General features: G+C 45.3%; 1 protein-coding gene across 1 annotated transcript in view; it reads right to left on the bottom strand.

Moving 5' to 3' along the window:
- LOC122932356 (sialic acid-binding Ig-like lectin 14) overlaps positions 1-22,695 on the bottom strand; it is a 150,846-nt gene that overhangs the window by 57,647 nt on the left and 70,504 nt on the right. The window contains exons 3-4 of the mRNA XM_044286725.1: positions 13,154-13,522; positions 11,068-11,370 (exon numbers count right to left, since the gene is read on the bottom strand). Coding sequence (XP_044142660.1) covers positions 11,068-11,370; positions 13,154-13,522 — 672 coding nt within the window. The remainder of the gene's footprint in view (positions 1-11,067; positions 11,371-13,153; positions 13,523-22,695) is intronic.

The following is a 22,695-nucleotide window of genomic DNA, read 5'->3' as shown; positions in this document are numbered from 1 at the left end:
AGACAGATCATGGTGCTGAGGAGCATGTGACATCAGAGGAGAAAGGTGGTGAGTAGAGTTGAGCGAACACCTGGATGTTCGGGTTCGAGAAGTTCGGCCGAACATCCCGGAAATGTTCGGGTTCGGGATCCGAACCTGATCCGAACTTCGTCCCGAACCCGAACCCCATTGAAGTCAATGGGGACCCGAACTTTTCGGCACTAAAAAGGCTGTAAAACAGCCCAGGAAAGAGCTAGAGGGCTGCAAAAGGCAGCAACATGTAGGTAAATCCCCTGCAAACAAATGTGGATAGGGAAATGAATTAAAATAAAAATTAAATAAATAAAAATTAACCAAAATCAATTGGAGAGAGGTTCCATAGCAGAGAATCTGGCTTCCCGTCACCCACCACTGGAACAGTCCATTCTCAGATATTTAGGCCCCGGCACCCAGGCAGAGGAGAGAGGTCCCGTAACAGAGAATCTGTCTTCATGTCAGCAGAGAATTAGTCTGCATGTCATAGCAGAGAATGAGGCTTCACGTCAGCCACCACTGCAACAGTCCATTGGCATATATTTAGGCCCAGCACCCAGGCAGAGGAGAGAGGTCCCGTAACAGACAATCTGGCTTCATGTCAGCAGAGAATCAGTCTGCATGTCATAGCAGAGAATCAGGCTTCACGTCACCCACCACTGCAACAGTCCATTGTCATAAATTTAGGCCCAGCACTAGTGTTGAGCGGCATGTCCCATATTCGAATTCGCGAAATTTTGTGAATATTCGAAAGAATATTCGTAAAATATTCGCGATTATTCAAATTCGTTATTATTTCGCATATGCGATAATTCGAATTTTCGCATCGCATAATACATATGCTATGCAAAATTCACATGTGCGCTAATGAAATCGCCTTACGAAGATTCGCAACTCAATTCAATCACTAATGTATGAATGCAATGCCCTTTGCCTCTGTTCTGGGACAAGTGTAGATATTCGCATGTGCGCTAATAAAATCGCCTTACGAAGATTCGCACCTCAATCACTTTCTAGGGAATGTGAGACTTTTGGGAATCAATCGAGATACAGTGGGGGGTGATGACAGTAGTTGACAGAGTACAGATCAATGTAATCTGTAAGGTGGAAAGTAAAATAAAAAATACGAATATTCGTAAATCGAATTTTACGAAGTTCTACGTATTCGCGAATATGGTGCTATACTATATGAATGCACAGGCCTTTGCATCTCTGTTCTGGGGACAAGTGTAGATATTTGCATTTGCGTTAATAAAATCGCCTTACGAAGATTCGCAGCTCAATTCAATCACTAATGTATGAATGCAAAGCCCTTTGCCTCTGTTCTGGGACAAGTGTAGATATTCGCATGTGCGCTAATAAAATCGCCTTACGAAGATTCGCAACTCAATTCACTAATGTATGAATGCAAAGCCCTTTGCCTCTGTTCTGGGACGTGCCGATATTCGCATGTGCGCTAATAAAATCGCCTTACGAAGATTCGCGCCTCAATCACTTTCTAGGCAATGTGAGTAAGATCTGAGCTGTTGGACCTTTGGGAAACAATCAATTATATGTGTACTGTAATTTTGTGGGGGGGGGAAAAAAACAAAAAACGAATATTCGTTTTTACGAATATATAGCACTATATTCGAAATATTCGCGAAATCGCGAAGTTGCGATATTCGCGAAAAAAATTTGCTTTTCGAATATTCGCGCTCAACACTACCCAGCACCCAGGCAGAGGAGAGAGGTCCCGTAACAGACAATCTGGCTTCATGTCAGCAGAGAATCAGTCTGCATGTCATAGCAGAGAATGAGGCTTCACGTCAGCCACCACTGCAACAGTCCATTGGCATATATTTAGGCCCAGCACCCAGGCAGAGGAGGGAGGTCCCGTAACAGAGAATCTGTCTTCATGTCAGCAGAGAATTAGTCTGCATGTCATAGCAGAGAATGAGGCTTCACGTCAGCCACCACTGCAACAGTCCATTGGCATATATTTAGGCCCAGCACCCAGGCAGAGGAGGGAGGTCCCGTAACAGAGAATCTGTCTTCATGTCAGCAGAGAATTAGTCTGCATGTCATAGCAGAGAATGAGGCTTCACGTCAGCCACCACTGCAACAGTCCATTGGCATATATTTAGGCCCAGCACACACACAGGCAGAGGAGAGAGGTCCCGTAACAGAGAATCTGGCTTCATGTCAGCAGAGAATCAGTCTGCATGTCATAGCAGAGAATGAGGCTTCACGTCAGCCACCACTGCAACAGTCCATTGGCATATATTTAGGCCCAGCACACACACAGGCAGAGGAGAGAGGTCCCGTAACAGAGAATCTGTCTTCATGTCAGCAGAGAATTAGTCTGCATGTCATAGCAGAGAATGAGGCTTCACGTCAGCCACCACTGCAACAGTCCATTGGCATATATTTAGGCCCAGCACACACACAGGCAGAGGAGAGAGGTCCCGTAACAGAGAATCTGGCTTCATGTCAGCAGAGAATCAGTCTGCATGTCATAGCAGAGAATGAGGCTTCACGTCAGCCACCACTGCAACAGTCCATTGGCATATATTTAGGCCTAGCACACAGGCAGAGCAGAGAGGTCCCGTAACAGACAATCTGGCTTCATGTCAGCAGAGAATCAGTCTGCATGTCATAGCAGAGAATCAGGCTTCACGTCAGCCACCACTGCAACAGTCCATTGGCATATATTTAGGCCTAGCACACAGGCAGAGGAGAGAGGTCCCGTAACAGACAATCTGGCTTCATGTCAGCAGAGAATCAGTCTGCATGTCATAGCAGAGAATGAGGCTTCACGTCACCCACCACTGCAACAGTCCATTGGCATATATTTAGGCCTAGCACACAGGCAGAGCAGAGAGGTCCCGTAACAGACAATCTGGCTTCATGACAGCAGAGAATCAGTCTGCATGTCATAGCAGAGAATGAGGCTTCACGTCACCCACCACTGCAACAGTCCATTGGCATATATTTAGGCCTAGCACACAGGCAGAGCAGAGAGGTCCCGTAACAGACAATCTGGCTTCATGTCAGCAGAGAATCAGTCTGCATGTCATAGCAGAGAATCAGGCTTCACGTCAGCCACCACTGCAACAGTCCATTGTCATAAATTTAGGCCCAGCACCCAGGCAGAGGAGAGAGGTCCCGTAACAGACAATCTGGCTTCATGTCAGCAGAGAATTAGTCTGCATGTCATAGCAGAGAATCAGGCTTCATGTCAGCCACCACTGCAACAGTCCATTGGCATATATTTAGGCCTAGCACACAGGCAGAGGAGAGGTTCATAAAACTTTGGGTAGCCTCGCAATATAATGGTAAAATGAAAATAAAAATAGGATTGAATGAGGAAGTGCCCTGGAGTCCAATAATATATGGTTATGGGGAGGTAGTTAATGTCTAATCTGGACAAGGGACGGACAGGTCCTGTGGGATCCATGCCTGGTTCATTTTTATGAACGTCAGCTTGTCCACATTGGCTGTAGACAGGCGGCTGCGTTTGTCTGTAATGACGCCCCCTGCCGTGCTGAATACACGTTCAGACAAAACGCTGGCTGCCGGGCAGGCCAGCACCTCCAAGGCATAAAAGGCTAGCTCTGGCCACGTGGACAATTTAGAGACCCAGAAGTTGAATGGGGCCGAACCATCAGTCAGTACGTGGAGGGGTGTGCACACGTACTGTTCCACCATGTTAGTGAAATGTTGCCTCCTGCTAACACGTTGCGTATCAGGTGGTGGTGCAGTTAGCTGTGGCGTGTTGACAAAAGTTTTCCACATCTCTGCCATGCTAACCCTGCCCTCAGAGGAGCTGGCCGTGACACAGCTGCCTTGGCGACCTCTTGCTCCTCCTCTGCCTTGGCCTTGGGCTTCCACTTGTTCCCCTGTGACATTTGGGAATGCTCTCAGTAGCGCGTCTACCAACGTGCGCTTGTACTCGCGCATCTTCCTATCACGCTCCAGTGCAGGAAGTAAGGTGGGCACATTGTCTTTGTAGCGTGGATCCAGCAGGGTGGCAACCCAGTAGTCCGCACAGGTTAAAATGTGGGCAACTCTGCTGTCGTTGCGCAGGCACTGCAGCATGTAGTCGCTCATGTGTGCCAGGCTGCCCAGGGATAAGGACAAGCTGTCCTCTGTGGGAGGCGTATCGTCATCGTCCTGCCTTTCCCCCCAGCCACGCACCAGTGATGGACCCGAGCTGCGTTGGGTGCCACCCCGCTGTGACCATGCTTCATCCTCATCCTCCTCCACCTCCTCCTCATCCTCGTCCTCCTCGTCCTCCAGTAGTGGGCCCTGGCTGGCCACATTTGTACCTGGCCTCTGCTGTTGCCAAAAACCTCCCTCTGAGTCACTTCGAAGAGACTGGCCTGAAAGTGCTAAAAATGACCCCTCTTCCTCCTCCTCCTCCTCCTCCTCCTGGGCCACCTCCTCTTCCATCATCGCCCTAAGTGTTTTCTCAAGGAGACATAGAAGTGGTATTGTAACGCTGATAACGGTGTCATCGCCACTGGCCATGTTGGTGGAGTACTCGAAACAGCGCAACAGGGCACACAGGTCTCGCATGGAGGCCCAGTCATTGGTGGTGAAGTGGTGCTGTTCTGTAGTGCGACTGACCCGTGCGTGCTGCAGCTGAAACTCCACTATGGCCTGCTGCTGCTCGCACAGTCTGTCCAGCATGTGCAAGGTGGAGTTCCACCTGGTGGGCACGTCGCATATGAGGCGGTGAGCGGGAAGGCCGAAGTTACGCTGTAGCGCAGACAGGCGAGCAGCAGCAGGATGTGAACGCCGGAAGCGCGAACAGACGGCCCGCACTTTATGCAGCAGCTCTGACATGTCGGGGTAGTTGTGAATGAACTTCTGCACCACCAAATTCAGCACATGCGCCAAGCAAGGGATGTGCGTCAAATTGGCTAGTCCCAGAGCTGCAACGAGATTTCGCCCATTATCACACACCACCAGGCCGGGCTTGAGGCTCACCGGCAGCAACCACTCGTCGGTCTGTTGTTCAATACCCCGCCACAACTCCTGTGCGGTGTGGGGCCTGTCCCCCAAACATATGAGTTTCAGAATGGCCTGCTGACGTTTACCCCGGGCTGTGCTGAAGTTGGTGGTGAAGGTGTGTGGCTGACTGGATGAGCAGGTGGAAGAAGAGGAGGAGGAAGCCGAGAAGGAGGAGGTGGCAACAGGAGGCAAAGAATGTTGCCCTGCGATCCTTGGCGGCGGAAGGACGTGCGCCAAACAGCTCTCCGCCTGGGGCCCAGCTGCCACTACATTTACCCAGTGTGCAGTTAGGGAGATATAGCGTCCCTGGCCGTGCTTACTGGTCCACGTATCTGTGGTTAGGTGGACCTTGCCACAGATGGCGTTGCGCAGTGCACACTTGATTTTATCGGATACTTGGTTGTGCAGGGAAGGCACGGCTCTCTTGGAGAAGTAGTGCCGGCTGGGAACAACATACTGTGGGACAGCAAGCGACATGAGCTGTTTGAAGCTGTCTGTGTCCACCAGCCTAAATGACAGCATTTCATAGGCCAGTAGTTTAGAAATGCTGGCATTCAGGGCCAGGGATCGAGGGTGGCTAGGTGGGAATTTACGCTTTCTATCAAATGTTTGTGAGATGGAGAGCTGAACGCTGGCGTGTGACATGGTTGAGACGCTTGGTGACGGAGGTGGTGGTGGTGGTGTTGGTGGTACATCCCCTGTTTGCTGGGCGGCAGGTGCCAACGTTCCTCCAGAGGCGGAGGAAGAGGCCGAGGCGGCAGCAGCAGAATAGGCCGAGGCGGCAGCAGCAGAAGAGGTAGCAGGGGGAGCCTGAGTGACTTCCTTGGTTTTAAGGTGTTTACTCCACTGCAGTTCATGCTTTGCATGCAGGTGCCTGGTCATGCAGGTTGTGCTCAGGTTCAGAACGTTAATGCCTCGCTTCAGGCTCTGATGGCACAGCGTGCAAACCACTCGGGTCTTGTCGTCAGCACATTGTTTGAAGAAGTGCCATGCCAGGGAACTCCTTGAAGCTGCCTTTGGGGTGCTCGGTCCCAGATGGCGGCGGTCAGTAGCAGGCGGAGTCTCTTGGCGGCGGGTGTTCTGCTTTTGCCCACTGCTCCCTCTTTTGCTACGCTGTTGGCTCGGTCTCACCACTGCCTCTTCCTCCGAACTGTGAAAGTCAGTGGCACGACCTTCATTCCATGTGGGGTCTAGGACCTCATCGTCCCCTGCATCGTCTTCCACCCAGTCTTGATCCCTGACCTCCTGTTCAGTCTGCACACTGCAGAAAGACGCAGCAGTTGGCACCTGTGTTTCGTCATCATCAGAGACATGCTGAGGTGGTATTCCCATGTCCTCATCATCAGGAAACATAAGTGGTTGTGCGTCAGTGCATTCTATGTCTTTCACCGCTGGGGAAGGGCTAGGTGGATGCCCTTGGGAAACCCTGCCAGCGGAGTCTTCAAACAGCATAAGAGACTGCTGCATAACTTGAGGCTGAGACAGATTCCCTGGTATGCATGGGGGTGATGTGACAGACTGATGGGGTTGGTTTTCAGGCGCCATCTGTGCGCTTTCTGCAGAAGACTGGGTGGGAGATAATGTGAACGTGCTGGATCCACTGTCGGCCACCCAATTGACTAATGCCTGTACCTGCTCAGGCCTTACCATCCTTAGAACGGCATTGGGCCCCACCATATATCGCTGTAAATTCTGGCGGCTACTGGGACCTGAGGTAGTTGGTACACTAGGACGTGTGGATGTGGCAGAACGGCCACGTCCTCTCCCAGCACCAGAGGGTCCACTAACACCACCACGACCATGTCCACGTCCGCGTCCCTTACTAGATGTTTTTCTCATTGTTATGGTTCACCACAACAACAAATATATTATTTGGCCCAATGTATTGTATTCAAATTCAGCGGGATATAAATTTGAGGCCTAGTATTTAGGCGCTGGGTGACCGGTATGGATTTAGTGACAGAATTAGACTTGGAAATGCACAGAAGCGTGTGTGTGTGAAGTTATTCTGAATGACCCAATGTGCACCTTGAATATTATATACCCTTTTAGGGATAGATTTCAAATAGCTCTGATATAGCAGAAACCACTAAATTATGAAATTGCTAAATTGGGAATTGTATTTCAACCCAGAACAAGAAATGTGCTTGAACGGACACTAAATAACTCGCCCAGCTACAGCACTAAGGACAGATTTAGCTGGATATAAATTTGAGGCCTAGTATTTAGGCGCTGGGTGACAGGTATGGGTTTAGTGACAGAATTAGACTTGGAAATGCACAGTAGCGGGTGTGTGAAGTTATTCTGAATGTCCCTATGTGCACCTTCAATATGATCTACCCTTTTAGGGATAGATTTCAAATAGCTCTGATATAGCAGAAACCACTAAATTATGAAATTGCTAAATTGGGAATTGTATTTCAACCCAGAACAAAAAATGTGCTTTGACGGACACTAAATAACTTTCCCAGCCACAACAGGACAGCGTTAACGAGAGATTTAGCAGGATATAAATTTGAGGCCTAGTATTTAGGCGCTGGGTGACAGGTATGGGTTTAGTGACAGAATTAGACTTGGAAATGCACAGTAGCGGGTGTGTGAAGTTATTCTGAATGTCCCTATGTGCACCTTCAATATGATCTACCCTTTTAGGGATAGATTTCAAATAGCTCTGATATAGCAGAAACCACTAAATTATGAAATTGCTAAATTGGGAATTGTATTTCAACCCAGAACAAGAAATGTGCTTGAACGGACACTAAATAACTCGCCCAGCTACAGCACTAAGGACAGATTTAGCTGGATATAAATTTGAGGCCTAGTATTTAGGCGCTGGGTGACAGGTATGGGTTTAGTGACAGAATTAGACTTGGAAATGCACAGTAGCGGGTGTGTGAAGTTATTCTGAATGTCCCTATGTGCACCTTCAATATGATCTACCCTTTTAGGGATAGATTTCAAATAGCTCTGATATAGCAGAAACCACTAAATTATGAAATTGCTAAATTGGGAATTGTATTTCAACCCAGAACAAAAAATGTGCTTTGACGGACACTAAATAACTTTCCCAGCTACAACAGGACAGCGGTAACGAGAGATTTAGCAGGATATAAATTTGAGGCCTAGTATTTAGGCGCTGGGTGACAGGTATGGGTTTAGTGACAGAATTAGACTTGGAAATACACAGTAGCGGGTGTGTGTGAAGTTATTCTGAATGACCCAATGTGCACCTTGAATATTATATACCCTTTTAGGGATAGATTTCAAATAGCTCTGATATAGCAGAAACCACTAAATTATGAAATTGCTAAATTGGGAATTGTACTTCAACCCAGAACAAAAAATGTGCTTTGACGGACACTAAATAACTTTCCCAGCTACAACAGGACAGCGGTAACGAGAGATTTAGCAGGATATAAATTTGAGGCCTAGTATTTAGGCGCTGGGTGACAGGTATGGGTTTAGTGACAGAATTAGACTTGGAAATACACAGTAGCGGGTGTGTGTGAAGTTATTCTGAATGACCCAATGTGCACCTTGAATATTATATACCCTTTTAGGGATAGATTTCAAATAGCTCTGATATAGCAGAAACCACTAAATTATGAAATTGCTAAATTGGGAATTGTACTTCAACCCAGAACAAAAAATGTGCTTTGACGGACACTAAATAACTTTCCCAGCTACAACAGGACAGCGGTAACGAGAGATTTAGCGGGATATAAATTTGAGGCCTAGTATTTAGGCGCTGGGTGACCGGTATGGATTTAGTGACAGAATTAGACTGGGATATGGCCAAAAAATAACCACACTATTGCTGGTTAAATGCACTTGGTGACGGGCGCAGCTTGCCCCTGATGTAGTATATGGCCAAAAAATGAACAGACTATTGCTGGTTAAATGCACTTGGTGTGACAGCTTCACCCTGATGTAGGCTTTAGCCAAAAAACAACCACACCATTGAGGGTTAAATGCACTTGGTCGCAGCTTGTGCTGGCGCACCACAAGACACAAAATGGCCGCCGATCACCCCAGAAAAATGTGACTGACAAACGGTCTGGGCAGCCTAAAAACAGTGAGCAATTGAGGATCAGCAGCTCAATGACCCACAGCTGCAGATCGATCAGTTAATCAAGTCCTTTGGAGGAGTTAATCTGCCTAATCTCGCCCTACTGTCGCAGCCGCAACCTCTCCCTACGCTAATCAGAGCAGAGTGACGGGCGGCGCTATGTGACTCCAGCTTAAATAGAGGCTGGGTCACATGGTGCTCTGGCCAATCACAGCCATGCCAATAGTAGGCATGGCTGTGATGGCCTCTTGGGGCAAGTAGTATGACGCTTGTTGATTGGCTGCTTTGCAGCCTTTCAAAAAGCGCCAAGAAAGCGTCACAAAAGCGCCAAGAAAGCGACGAACACCGAACCCGAACCCGGACTTTTACGAAAATGTCCGGGTTCGGGTCCGTGTCACGGACACCCCAAAATTCGGTACGAACCCGAACTATACAGTTCGAGTTCGCTCATCCCTAGTGGTGAGCCAATTGGCATCAAAGAGGCAAGGCAACATACAGCCATAACCTCTAAAAACACTGACAGGATCATACAGTATATGCTTGTATTATGGTCAGCTCAGGAACTGTTAATGCCTAAGCACCACTACATTTCTCTGCTTTGAGTATCTCTCCTCTGGCAGTTTCCACAGCTGTGGAAGACAAAATCATCGCCTATAGCAAGGTCTGCAGGATTAAAAAAGGCCACAGGCATTAAAACATAAAGGCACCACAGCTCTATTGCAACAGATGAAGCCGCAGCATCCAATTCAGTGGGAAAATAGAACCGGCCACCAGCTAGTACAACAAGAGTGTTCTTATCTCAGCTGTCTTTGTGGCAGTTAGGCCATAGCCACATACAGTACAGTGTCCTTGTCATCGTAATCATCAGTTACTGCTTCTCCAGCACAGAAAGCTCATCCTCCTTCTCTGCAGTGTCCTCAGCCATCATTCGGGAATGTGTGAACAGGACTTTATGATGTGCAATCTTAGGCTACTTTCACACTAGCGTTAATACCGGAAAAAATGCTTCTGTTTTGTCCTCATTAATTGTCAATGGGGACAAAACGTAACTGAACAGAACAGAATGCTCCAAAATGCATTCTGCTCCATTCTCATACCAAAGAGAAAACCGTAGCATGCTGCGGTTTGCTTTTCGTCCTGGGATAAATAGCAAAACGGATCAGTCATGACCCACAATGCAAGTCAATGGGGACGGATCAATTTTTTCTGACACTATCTGACACAATAGAAAACGGATCCGTCCCCCATTGACTTTCAATTGAGATCATGACGGATCCGTCTTGGTTATGTTAAAGATAATACAACCAGATCCGTTCAGAACGGATGCAGATGGTTGTATTATCAGTAACGGAAGAATTTTTGCTGAACCCTGCCGGATTTAGCAAAAACGCTAGTGTGAAAGTAGCCCTAACTCCTACCTGGTCAAGTTACTGTGGTGCAGTCGCTGCCATACTACGTAGTGGACTCTGTTGCCTTTTGCCTTGCTGAACGATAGCTAGCCAACATTGTTGATAATCACAGAAAATAATGCACAATAATAATAGATGCAAGCATAACATATGGCCTAAGCCCTCACTCTATTGATAAAATCTGAGACACTTGGTCAATACATTTTGATCAAAACACATCTAAGCCCACCTACCAAGCAACAAGGTGGTCTCAGTTCAGGCGGGTCCTACGCTAAACCTGCCTATGCCGTCATGCATTTATGTTCAGGAGCGCAGGCCCCGCACATAGCCAACATTGTTTCACCAAAAATATATATATTTTTTAATTTAAAAAAGCATGACAAATTGTGGTGTTTTTTTAAACCTGCTGTTTTTAACACAGTCAACAAGGCATTTACCCATTTATGTCAGTGTTTTTTAAAGATTCAGCAAATCGGACTCGAAACAAATTTGAAATTTGTTCATCTCTATCATAAGCATTCTTAAACTCCACCCTTGCATGTTTGGTAAAGAAGATGCTATTTCATGAGTGCAACTTACATTCAACATTCAGAGTTCTCTTCTCCGCTGTGGAAAAGTTTCCTTTGAAGGTCACATTACAGAATAATGTTGAATTGTTGTGTGACTTTCTTGGAGTGAATGTGATATTGGAATGGAAGGTTCTGCTGCCATCTCCATAGGTGATATTATACATCTCCTGTCTTATATCAGTCATGGTTCTTTCCCAATCCCATGTAATCTGTGGTCTTATCTTCCGGCATCTACCAGGACTTGTACAGGTCAATGTCACCTCATTCCCATCCACCAGTCTTGTAGAAGAGATGGTAGGTTTATCTGTGAGATCTACAAAAATAGAAAATTATATAAAAATGAGACGAAGGCAATAGAATGTACAAACTAAACCCCACTAATGTCAGTTGCACCCATTCTAACTTGACATGTTAAGAAATTATGAGGCTTGTGAGGCCATGATGTAGTTTCAAACTAAAAATAAAATAGTGAACTAAAAAGGAGTTGTTAGAACTGAATGAAACACTCTATGTGCGACTGTAATGATGATATACGCTACTCACAAAAATTTAGGGATATTTAACTTGTGGATGAAATTTCAGGATGAACCTAAAATGCACTCTAACCATTAGGCCCCTTGCAGACGAGCGAGTATTCCGCGCGGGTGCAATGCATGATGCGAACGTGTTGCGCCCGCACGAAATCCAGACCCATTAATTTCAATGGGGCTGTGTACATGTGCGTTGGTTTTCACGCATCACTTGTGCGTTGCAAAAAAATCAAAGCATGTTCTATATTCTGCGTTTTTCACGCAACGGTGGCCCCAAAGAAGTGAATGGGGCTGTGTGAAATGCGTTTTTCCCAGATGGTTGCTAAGAGATCTTGTTTGCATACCTTCAGTTTTTTATCACGCATGTGCAAAATGCATTAAATCGCATTTCACCTGCGTGATAAAAACTGAACAAATGAACGTAATAGCAGGCAAAACTGAATGACTTTGCTTGTGAAATCGTGCGTTTTTCACTAAACGCATTTGCAACGCATCCGGAGCTAATAAGGACACGCTCATCTACAAGGGGCCTTACAGGTGAAGTTAATGTGACCTCTATACTTATGAATGCACATGTCCAACTGTTCAATGTTTCAGTACTTTTTGCACAACTTGCTGTTCTCTAACGAGGAGCTTAACGGCAAAATTCACAACAGGTGTTTGATCCATGAATCGCCCAATAAATGTCCTGGTTCAATTAGAATTGGTAATGAACAGTCCTCCTCATCATGCTGTTCACATTTTGACATCCTGAGACCAAGACGACACAATTGATGAGCACTACCTCGCCACTGCAAGGCTTTAAGCAGAATGCTCTCAGATGGAAGTGGCCCCTGATCTTAGAGTGTCACAGAGTGTCATCAGCAGGTTGCAATAGAGACACTGAGAGACTGAAAGAGTCACAGAAAGGCAGAGAAGTGAATGTCCATCGGCCAAATTCCACACTGATGACCGCTTCATTGTGAGCAATGTCCTGCGGAACCGGATGATGAATGCCACTCAACTCCAGGTACATTTAAGGAAGGTGACAAGTACCCAAGTGTCATGTCAGACCATTCAAAACTATGCTAGACAATCTGCAAGGGTACCTGACAACACGACCAGGCACAGGCGTCATCATCTTGCATGGGACAGGGAGCATCTACGCTGGACGAGGGACCAGTGGTCCTCAGTGCTGTTCACTGATGAAAGTCAATTCACATTGTGCAGAAATGATGGCAGCTAACAGAATCACACTAGCGTGCCAGGAGAAGTGCTGAAGGGAACCTGGTTCCTCTGCTCAAGATCAGTCGCAGCGATTAGATCCTCACTGATCAGGATGATATCACTTGGAAAAATTCCATAACATAAGAAGATTCTATATCCCAAAGTATGGGAGGAGAGCTGCACGTGTGCCAAACTATCACCATGGCATAGAGAAAACCTCTTCAGATATGGGGCACATAAAAAAAAAAAGGACTCTCCTCCACTATCCTGACAAAATAAAAGCTTGTAATATTCTCATAAGCTGCAGATCCATCCATTGTGGTCACCTCTGGTCAGCTCTGGACAATATTTTGTACTCACCAGTTATGTTCACATAAGGCTGGATATCCTGATAGGTGAACTTTAGGGGACCTTCATCTTCAAATCTAAAATAATATCTTGTGTGATATATAGGCAATGGGTCTTCTATGTAATATGAGCAGTCTCCGCTAGACACATTTCCAGTCAGAAAGAAGTGCCCAAATGTCTGATGATTAAAATTATTTTTGGAAGCAACACGGTATCCAACTCCATTTTGTACAAGAAACCATATACCAGTGGTAGATATAGATAACCGTACATCACTGGGCACGGTAAATGAGCATGGAACATGGACACAGAGACCTCGCTGCACCGTCACCGATGGACTTGTATATATATTATATCCAGGGAGCTGTCCACAGACAGAATCTGTATAAGAAAAGATACGGATTAGTCACAGGATTGTCTGATTAGCTGCATTTACAGATCTTTTCACCCTAAAGCCTCATTCACACATCAGTGATTGTGAACCAAAACCAGGATTAAAGCCTCCACAGACCTAAGATATAAGGGGAGGATCTGCAACCTGGTATTGGCTCAAAATCACTGATGGAAATCACTGACTGAACACTGACGTGTGAATGAGGCATCGCATCACTGATGCAGACCCATTCACTTGAATGGTTCCGGAAGGACAGTGCGGAACGGAGGCACGGAACCCCACAGAGCGGCAATCCGGGGGCACACGTTCACTAGCAGCAGGACGGTTCCGACAGGCTGTTCACCCTACGGAACAGCCTGCCGGAGGTCCGTGCCGCTAGTGTGAAAGTAGCCTTATCAGGATCCTGATCAGTCTGAAAAAATAACATGCGTTTGCATACAGTTTGCAACAGAACTGCCTGCCGGAATCAAACAACGCAAGTGTGAAAGTAGCCTAAGCTGGCACAGACTTGAGCTATAAATCAGACCAGTGTCTGCCGCAAGTTACAGTAAAATAGTAAATCTGGCGGGAGGAAGGTTCACCCCCTTCTTCTAATGCCCACTTGTCCACTTGTTTTCTTGACACTTCAGAAAAGTGTTGAGAAGGTGAAAAACTCAGAGTTAGGCCTCATGCACACGACCGTTGTTTTGGTCCGCATCCGAGTCGCAGTTTTGGCGGCTCGGATGCTGACCTATTCACTTCAATGGGGCAGCAAAAGATGCGGACAGCACCCCTTGTGCTGTCCGTATCCGTTGCTCCCTTCCGCGGTCCGCAAAAAAAATATAACCTGTCCTATTTTTGTCCGTGGTTTGCGGACAAGAATAGGCAGTTATATGGAAGGCTGTCCGCGCCGTTCTTCAAATTGCGGAACGCACACGGATGCCATCCGTGTTTTGCGGATCCACGGTTTTCGGACCACAAAACATAGGTGTCCCATTGTCGTATTGCGGACCCGCAATACACGGGCACCGTTCCGTGTGCATTCCGCTTCAGGGATGCGGACCAATTCACTTCAATGGGTCTGCAAATCCGGAGATGTGGAATGGTGCTGAACAGAAGCACGGAACGGAACCCTATTGAAGCACTATGGAGTGCTTCCGTGGGGTTTGTCCCATACTTCAGTTCTGCAAAAAAGATAGAACATGTTCTATCTTTTTGCGGAACGGCCATATCACGGACTCATTAAAGTGAATGGGTCCGCGATCCGCTGCAACTGCCCCACGGATGGTGTTCGTGCATTGCGGCCTGCATTTTGCGGGCCGCAGCACGACCATGGGGCACACACGTTCGTATGCAGGAGGCCTAAAGCCTCAATCACACATCAGTGTTTGGTCAGTGATTTCCATCAGTGATTGTGAGCAAAAAACCAGGAGTGGAGCCTCCACAGACATCAGGCATAAGGGAAAGATCTGCTCATGTTCTGGGTTTAGAGCCGCATCTGGTTTTGGCTCAAAATCACTGATGGAAATCACTGACTGAACACTGATGTGTGACTGAGGCATTAGTCAGCGGACAGCAACACACAGAGCAAGGAGAGAAAGGGTGTGACCCCTGCAGTGCTGAACCTGAGGAGAGATACACTGAACTAAGTCCTGTTCACACATACACGCCGGACAGACAGACACATAGTGGAGCGGTGGACACAGACCGCCAGTGTAACATCACTATGATATCTGGACACGGTGCCAACATTCTTGAAAGGATTCAATCCACAACACAACAACTGGATGGAGTCCATAGACTCACATAGGAGAGACCCTGTGATACAATATTGTGAAATCACATCATTTGAAAAGCTGGTAACGTCCTAATTCACATATCATGACGTGTCCAGCTGAGAGAAGAAGTAAAGACGGACACATCTGTATTTATACAGTTGCAAGAAAAAGTATGTGAACCCTTTGGAATGATCTGGATTTCTGCACAAATTGGTCATAAAATGTGATCTGATCTTCATCTAAGTCACAACAATAGACAATCACAGTCTGCTTAAAGTAATAACACACAAAGAATTAAATGTTCCGATGTTTTTATTGAACACACCATGTAAACATTCACAGTGCAGGTGGAAAAAGTATGTGAACCCCTAGACTAATGACATTTCCAATAGCTAATCGTAGTGAGGTGTCAGCCAACTGGAGTCCAATCAATGAGATGAGATTAGAGGTGTTGGTTACAGCTGCCCTGCCCTATAAAAAACACACACCAGTTCTGGGTTTGCTTTTCGCAAGAAGCATTGCCTGAAGTGAATGATGCCTCGCACAAAAGAGCTCTCAGAAGACCTACGATTAAGAATTGTTGACTTGCATAAAGCTGGAAAGGGTTATAAAAGTATCTCCAAAAGCCTTGCTGTTCATCAGTCCACGGTAAGAAAAATTGTCTATAAATGGAGAAAGTTCAGCACTGCTGCTACTCTCCCTAGGAGTGGCCGTCCTGTAAAGATGACTGCAAGAGCACAGCGCAGACTGCTCAATGAGGTGAAGAAGAATCCTAGAGTGTCAGCTAAAGACTTACAGAAGTCTCTGGCATATGCTAACATCCCTGTTAGCGAATCTACGATACGTAAAACACTAAACAAGAATGGATTTCATGGGAGGATACCAGAGAGGAAGCCACTGCTGTCCAAACAAAACATTGCTGCACGTTTACAGTTTGCACAAGAGCACCTGGATGTTCCACAGCAGTACTAGCAAAATATTCTGTGGACAGATGAAACCAAAGTTGACTTGTTTGGAAGAAACACGCAACACTATGTGTGTAGAAACAAATCAATGTCACAAAGCGCCTCACGCTGTGCGCAACCTTGCACAGCTGACAGCCGAGGACCAAGAAGCGGTAAGTACAGAGCGTTCAGCGCTTCCTGGTCCTCAGGTACTAATGAGAGCTTCCAAAATGGAAGCGCTCATTAGTATTCGCCGGCCAGCAGGCTTGATTAGGGTGTGCCCAGGCAGACCCAGCACACCCCGTGCGCATACCTATGCTTCTGAGAACCATCATTTTCAATAATAGGTGATTGGGCATTGAAGATTTCTACTGAGAACACCCTGTGTAACCTAAATGTGAAATAATTTACCCAAAAACAAAATGTAGCAAAAGGGGGTTACTTATTAAACAGAAATACGCCTAGGAGTATTTCTGGCACAGATTGTGGCACAAAGGTTCTTTTCCCTGCTCACGCCAGGTCTAGAAAAGTGGGTGTTGCGTGGGCAGGAAAAGGGGTAGAAAATGGTTTAAATCTACACCAGCAAGAGGCCTCATTCCCACAACCATATGAATGGGTCCACATCCGTTCCAAAATTTTACAGAATGGGTCTGGACCCATTCATTTAAATGGGGCTACAAAAGATGCGGACAGCACACCGCGTGCTGTCCACATCCATTATTCCGTTCTGCGACCTCGCAAAAAATATAGAGCATGTCCCTTTCTTGCCTGCATTTGCGGACAAGAATAGGCATATCTATAATGACCCGCCCATTGCGTTCCGCAAATTGTGGAACACACATGAGCAGCATCTGTGTTTTGTCGTCTGAATGCGCCCTCCACATAAAAACACATACGGACGTCTGAATGGAGCCTTACATGGTGGTGATCAATGACAGGGGGGTGATCACCCCATATAGACTCCCTGATCACCCCCCTGTCATTGATCACCCCCCTGTCATTGATCACCCCCCTGTAAGGCTCCATTCAGATGTCCGTATGTGTTTTACGGATCCATGGATCGGATCCGCAAAACACATATGGACGTCTGAATGAAGCCTTGCATGGGGGTGATCAATGACAGGGGGGTGATCACCCCATATAGACTCCCTGATCACCCCCCTGTCATTGATCACCCCCCTGTAAGGCTCCATTCAGACGTCCGTATGTGTTTCACGGATCCACGGATCCATGGATCGGATCCGCAAAACACATACGGACATCTGAATGGAGCCTTACAGGGGGGTGATCAATGACAGGGGGGTGATCACCCCATATAGTCTCCCTGATCACCCTCCTGTCATTGATCACCCTCCTGTAAGGCTCTATTCAGACGTTCGTATGTGTTTTACAGATCCACGGATCCATGAATCGGTTCCGCAAAACACATACGGACGTCTGAATAGAGCCTTACGGGGGGGGGGGGGTGATCAATGACAGGGTGGTGATCACCCCATATAGACTCCCTGATCACCCCCTGTCATTGATCACCCCCCTGTCATTGATCACCCCCCCCCCCTGTAAGGCTCCATTCAGACATTTCTTTGGCACAAGTTAGCAGAAATTGATTATTATTTTTTTCTTACAAAGTCTCATATTCCACTTACTTGTGACAAAAAATAAAATCTCACAGGAACTCATCATACCCCTCACGGAATCCAAATGCGTAAAATTTTTAGACATTTATATTCCAGACTTCTTCTCACGCTTTAGGGCCCCTAAAATGCCAGGGCAGTATAAATACCCCACATGTGACCCCATTTCGGAAAGAAGACACCCCAAGGTATTCGCTGAGGGGCATATTGAGTCCATGAAAGATTGAACTTTTTGTCCCAAGTTATCAGAAAGGGAGACTTTGTGAGAAAAAAACAAAAAAATAAATTTCCGCTAACTAGTGCCCAAAAAAATAATCTTCTATGAACTCGCCATGCCCCTCATTTAATACCTTGGGGTGTCACAAGTTAGTGTAATATGAGACTTTGTAAGAAAAAAAAAATAATAATAATTTCCACTAACTTGTGACAAAAAATAAAAAGTTCTATGAACTCACTATGCCCATCAGCGAATACCTTAGGGTGTCTACTTTCCGAAACGGGGTCATTTGTGGGGGTTTTCTACTGTCTGGGCATTGTAGAACCTCAGGAAACATGACAGGTGCTCAGAAAGTCAGAGCTGCTTCAAAAAGCGGAAATTCACATTTTTGTACCATAGTTTGTAAACGCTATAACTTTTACCCAAACCATTTTTGTTTTACCCAAACATTCTTTTTATCAAAGACATGTAGAACAATAAATTTAGAGAAAATTTTATATAGAAATGTAGTATTTAAAAAAAAATTTACAACTGAAAGTGAAAAATGTCATTTTTTTTGCAAAAATCTCAGTAAATTTCGATTAATAACAAAAAAAGGAAAAATGTCAGCAGCAATGAAATACCACCAAATAAAAGCTCTATTAGTGAGAAGAAAAGGAGGTAAAATTCATTTGGGTGGTAAGTTGCATGACCGAGCAATAAAAGGTGAAAGTAGTGTAGTGCAGAAGTGTAAAAAGTGGTCTGGTCATTAAGGGTGTTTAAGCTAGCGGGGCTGAGGTGGTTAAAGCAGTTCTCTGCTTTTCCTATATTGATGATCTGTCCTTAGAATAAGTCATCAATATCAGATTGGCAGGAGTCCAAGTATGAACTGCCGATGTGTGATGGGAACGTAGCGCTAGTATGAGAGCTGTTCACCTACTCCCCATCAATATTGAAACAGCAAGCAGTGTAATTCCTGCTCCTTCATCCCCTTTGCTTCAAGTAATTAGGATGGAGCTGTCCCATAGAAGTGAATGAGACAGAGCTGTTGTAATTACAGTGTCATTAGTGAGCAGGTAAACAGTTAAGGGAACTCAGTGCTCGTACAACCGCTGCATTCCCTTCATACAGCTGATCGATGAGACACAGTAGCTCATCAATACAGGAAAAGCGGGTTCTCCGGGAATAAATAAATAAAAATACTTAACCACTTAAGGACCACAGGTTTATACCCCCCCTAGTGACCAGGCCCTTTTTTTACAAATCGGCACTCCACAACTTTAGTGGTTTATTGCTCGGTCATGCAACTTACCACCCAAATTAATTTTATCTCCTTTTCTTCTCACTAATAGAGCTTTCATTTGCTGGTATTTCATTGCTGCTTAAATTTTTACTTTTTTTGTTATTAATCGAAATTTAACAAAATTTTTGCAAAAAAATGACATTTTTCACTTTCAGTTGTAATTTTTTTTAAAAAACGACATCTATATATAAATTTTTCTCAAAATGTCTTGTTCTACATGTCTTTGATAAAAAAAAAAAAAGTTTGGGGGAAAAAAATGGTTTGGGTAAAAGTTATAGCGTTTACAAACTATGGTACAAAAATGTGAATTTCCGCTTTTTGAAGCAGCTCTGACTTTCTGAGCACCTGTCATGTTTCCTGAGGTTCTACAATGCCCAGACAGTAGAAAAACCCTATAAATGACCCCATTTCGGGAAAGTAGACACCCTAAGGTATTTGCTGATGGGCATAGTGAGTTCATAGAACTTTTTATTTTTTGTCACAAGTTAGCGGAAAATGATGATTTTTTTTTTTTTTTCTTACAAAGTCTTATATTCCACTAACTTGTGACAAAAAATAAAAACTTCCATGAACTCACTATGCCCATCACGAAATACCTTGGGGTGTCTTCTTTCAAAAATAGGGGTCACTTGTGGGGTAGTTATGCTGCCCTGGCAATTTAGGGGCCCAAATGCGTGCAAAGTAGTTTGAAATCAAAATCTGTAAAAAATGGCCGGTGAAATCCGAAAGGTGCTCTTTGGAATGTGGGCCCATTTGCCCACCTTGGCTGCAAAAAAGTGTCACACATGTGGTATCGCCGTACTCAGAAGAAGTTGGGCAATGTGTTTTGGGGTGTCTTTTTACATATACCCATGCTGGGTAAGAGAAATATCTCGGCAAAAGACAACTTTTCCCATTTTTTTTCCCCCAAGATATTTATCTCACCCAGCATGGGTATATGTAAAATTACACCCCAAAACACATTCCCCAACTTCTCCTGAGTACGGCGATACCAGATGTGTGACACTTTTTTGCAGCCTAGGTGGGCAAAGGGGCCCACATTCCAAAGAGCACCTTTCGGATTTCACAGGCCATTTTTTACACATTTTTATTTCAAACTACTTTGCACACATTTGGGCCCCTAAAATGCCAGGGCAGTATAACTACCCCACAAGTGACCCTATTTTGGAAAGAAGACACCCCAAGGTATTTCATGATGGGCATAGTGAGTTCATGGAAGTTTTTATTTTTTGTCACAAGTTAGTGGAATATGAGACTTTGTAAGAAAAAAAAATAAAATAATCATTTTCCGCTAAAAAAAAATAAAAAATTCTAGGAACTCACCATGCCCCTCACGGAATACCTTGGGGTGTCTTCTTTTCAAAATTGGGTCATTTGTGGGATAGTTATACTGCCCTGGCATTTTAGGGGCCCTAATGCATGCAAAGTAGTTTGAAATCAAAATCTGTAAAAAATGGCCTGTGAAATCCGAAAGGTGCTCTTTGGAATGTTGTCCCATTTGCCCACCTTGGCTGCAAAAAAGTGTCACACATGTGGTATCGCCGTACTCAGAAGAAGTTGGGCAATGTGTTTTGGGGTGTATTTTTACATATACTCATGCTGGGTGAGAGAAATATCTCGGCAAAAGACAACTTTTCCCATTTTTGTTATACAAAGTTGGCATTTAACCAAGATATTTATCTCACCCAGCATGGGTATATGTAAAATGACACCCCAAAACAAATTCCCCAACTTCTCCTGAGTACGGAGATACCACATGTGTCACACTTTTTTGCAGCCTAGATGCGCAAAGGGGCCCACATTCCTTTTAGGAGGGCATTTTTAGACATTTGGATCCCAGACTTCTTTGCACGCTTTAGGGCCCCTAAAATGCCAGGGCAGTATAAATACCCCACATGTGACCCCATTTTGGAAAGAAGACACCCCAAGGTATTCAATGAGGGGCATGGCGAGTTCCTAGAATTTTTTTTTTGGCACAAGTTATCGGAAATTGATTTTTTTTGTTTTTTCTCACAGTCTCCATTTCCGCTAACTTGGGACAAAAATTTTAATCTTTCATGGACTCAATATGCCCCTCAGCGAATACCTTGGGGTGTCTTCTTTCCAAAATGGGGTTATTTGTGGGGTGTTTGTACTGCCCTGGCATTTGAGGGTCTCTGCAGTCATTACATGTATGGCCAGCATTAGGAGTTTCTGCTATTCTCCTTATATTGAGCATACAGGTAATGAGATTTATTTTTTTCCGTTCAGCCTCTGGGATGAAAGAAAAAATGAACGGCACAGATTTCTTCATTCACATCGATCAATGTGGATGAAAAAATCTCTGCCAAAAAAAAAGGAGGGGAAAGGCGTCTGCCAGGACATAGGAGCTCCGCCCAACATTTATACCCACTTAGCTCGTATGCCCTGGCAAACCAGATTTCTCCATTCACATCAATCGATGTGGATGAATAAATCATTGCCGGGATTTTTTATTTATTTTTTATTTATACAAAGTGTTTGCCAAAGCATATGAACACCGCCGCCTCCTCAGCTCATATGCCTCGGCAAACGTATCTTTTACTGCAGAGGAGAAATCTCGTCTTGCAGCGCCGCATACACCGACTTTTGTGTAATCTGACAGCAGCGCAATGCTTCTGTCAGAATGCACATCAGTGCTGCAGCTGCTTGATCGCTTGGTCCACCTAGAAGATAAAAAAAAAAAAAAACAGGCCGCAACGCAATACATTTATTAACATTAACTTTAGAGAACATTAACTTTTATAAACTTTTGAAACAGAACAATAACTTTTTTGCTTACCGGTAATTTTTTTTATTTTTTTTACCTTTATAGGACAAACCTCTCCTTCCCCATGGGACAATGTGCAAAGCGCAAATCGCCCAGAGATGTGGCAAAGTACATTATGCCCTTTGTCCCAGGTGAAAGGAGAGGTTTGTGGCAGCTCTGTGTGAAAGGGCCCTAAGACCCCTGTGTGCCTGGCCTGTGTACGCAATCACTACGCTAATAGTGTACCTGAGTGTGGAACTTGCGGAAACACTCCCCTATGCATAGGGCAGGCTGGTCAGGACAAATAAAGGTGGTGTCACGCCTTATTCCACCCCTGCGACTGACACAACATCTTTTTCTTGGGGAACGTTGAGTTGGGGTACCAGGATAGACAGACGGGAAGTGTCTGCCATGTAGCCGGCTCACTACATCAGGGACTTGGGGCACGGACCCTCCTGGATACAGGAGTTCCAAAATGATCTCTTCCTGGAATTTTAGAAAGGATCCTGTTCTCCCAGCCTTACTGTAGAGAACAAAACTATTATACATCGCCAATTGA

Source organism: Bufo gargarizans, chromosome 1 (genome assembly GCF_014858855.1).
Source record: "Bufo gargarizans isolate SCDJY-AF-19 chromosome 1, ASM1485885v1, whole genome shotgun sequence".
Lineage (NCBI taxonomy): Eukaryota > Metazoa > Chordata > Amphibia > Anura > Bufonidae > Bufo > Bufo gargarizans.
Note: the sequence above shows the minus strand (reverse complement) of the source record. Positions and strands in the feature narration are given on the sequence as shown.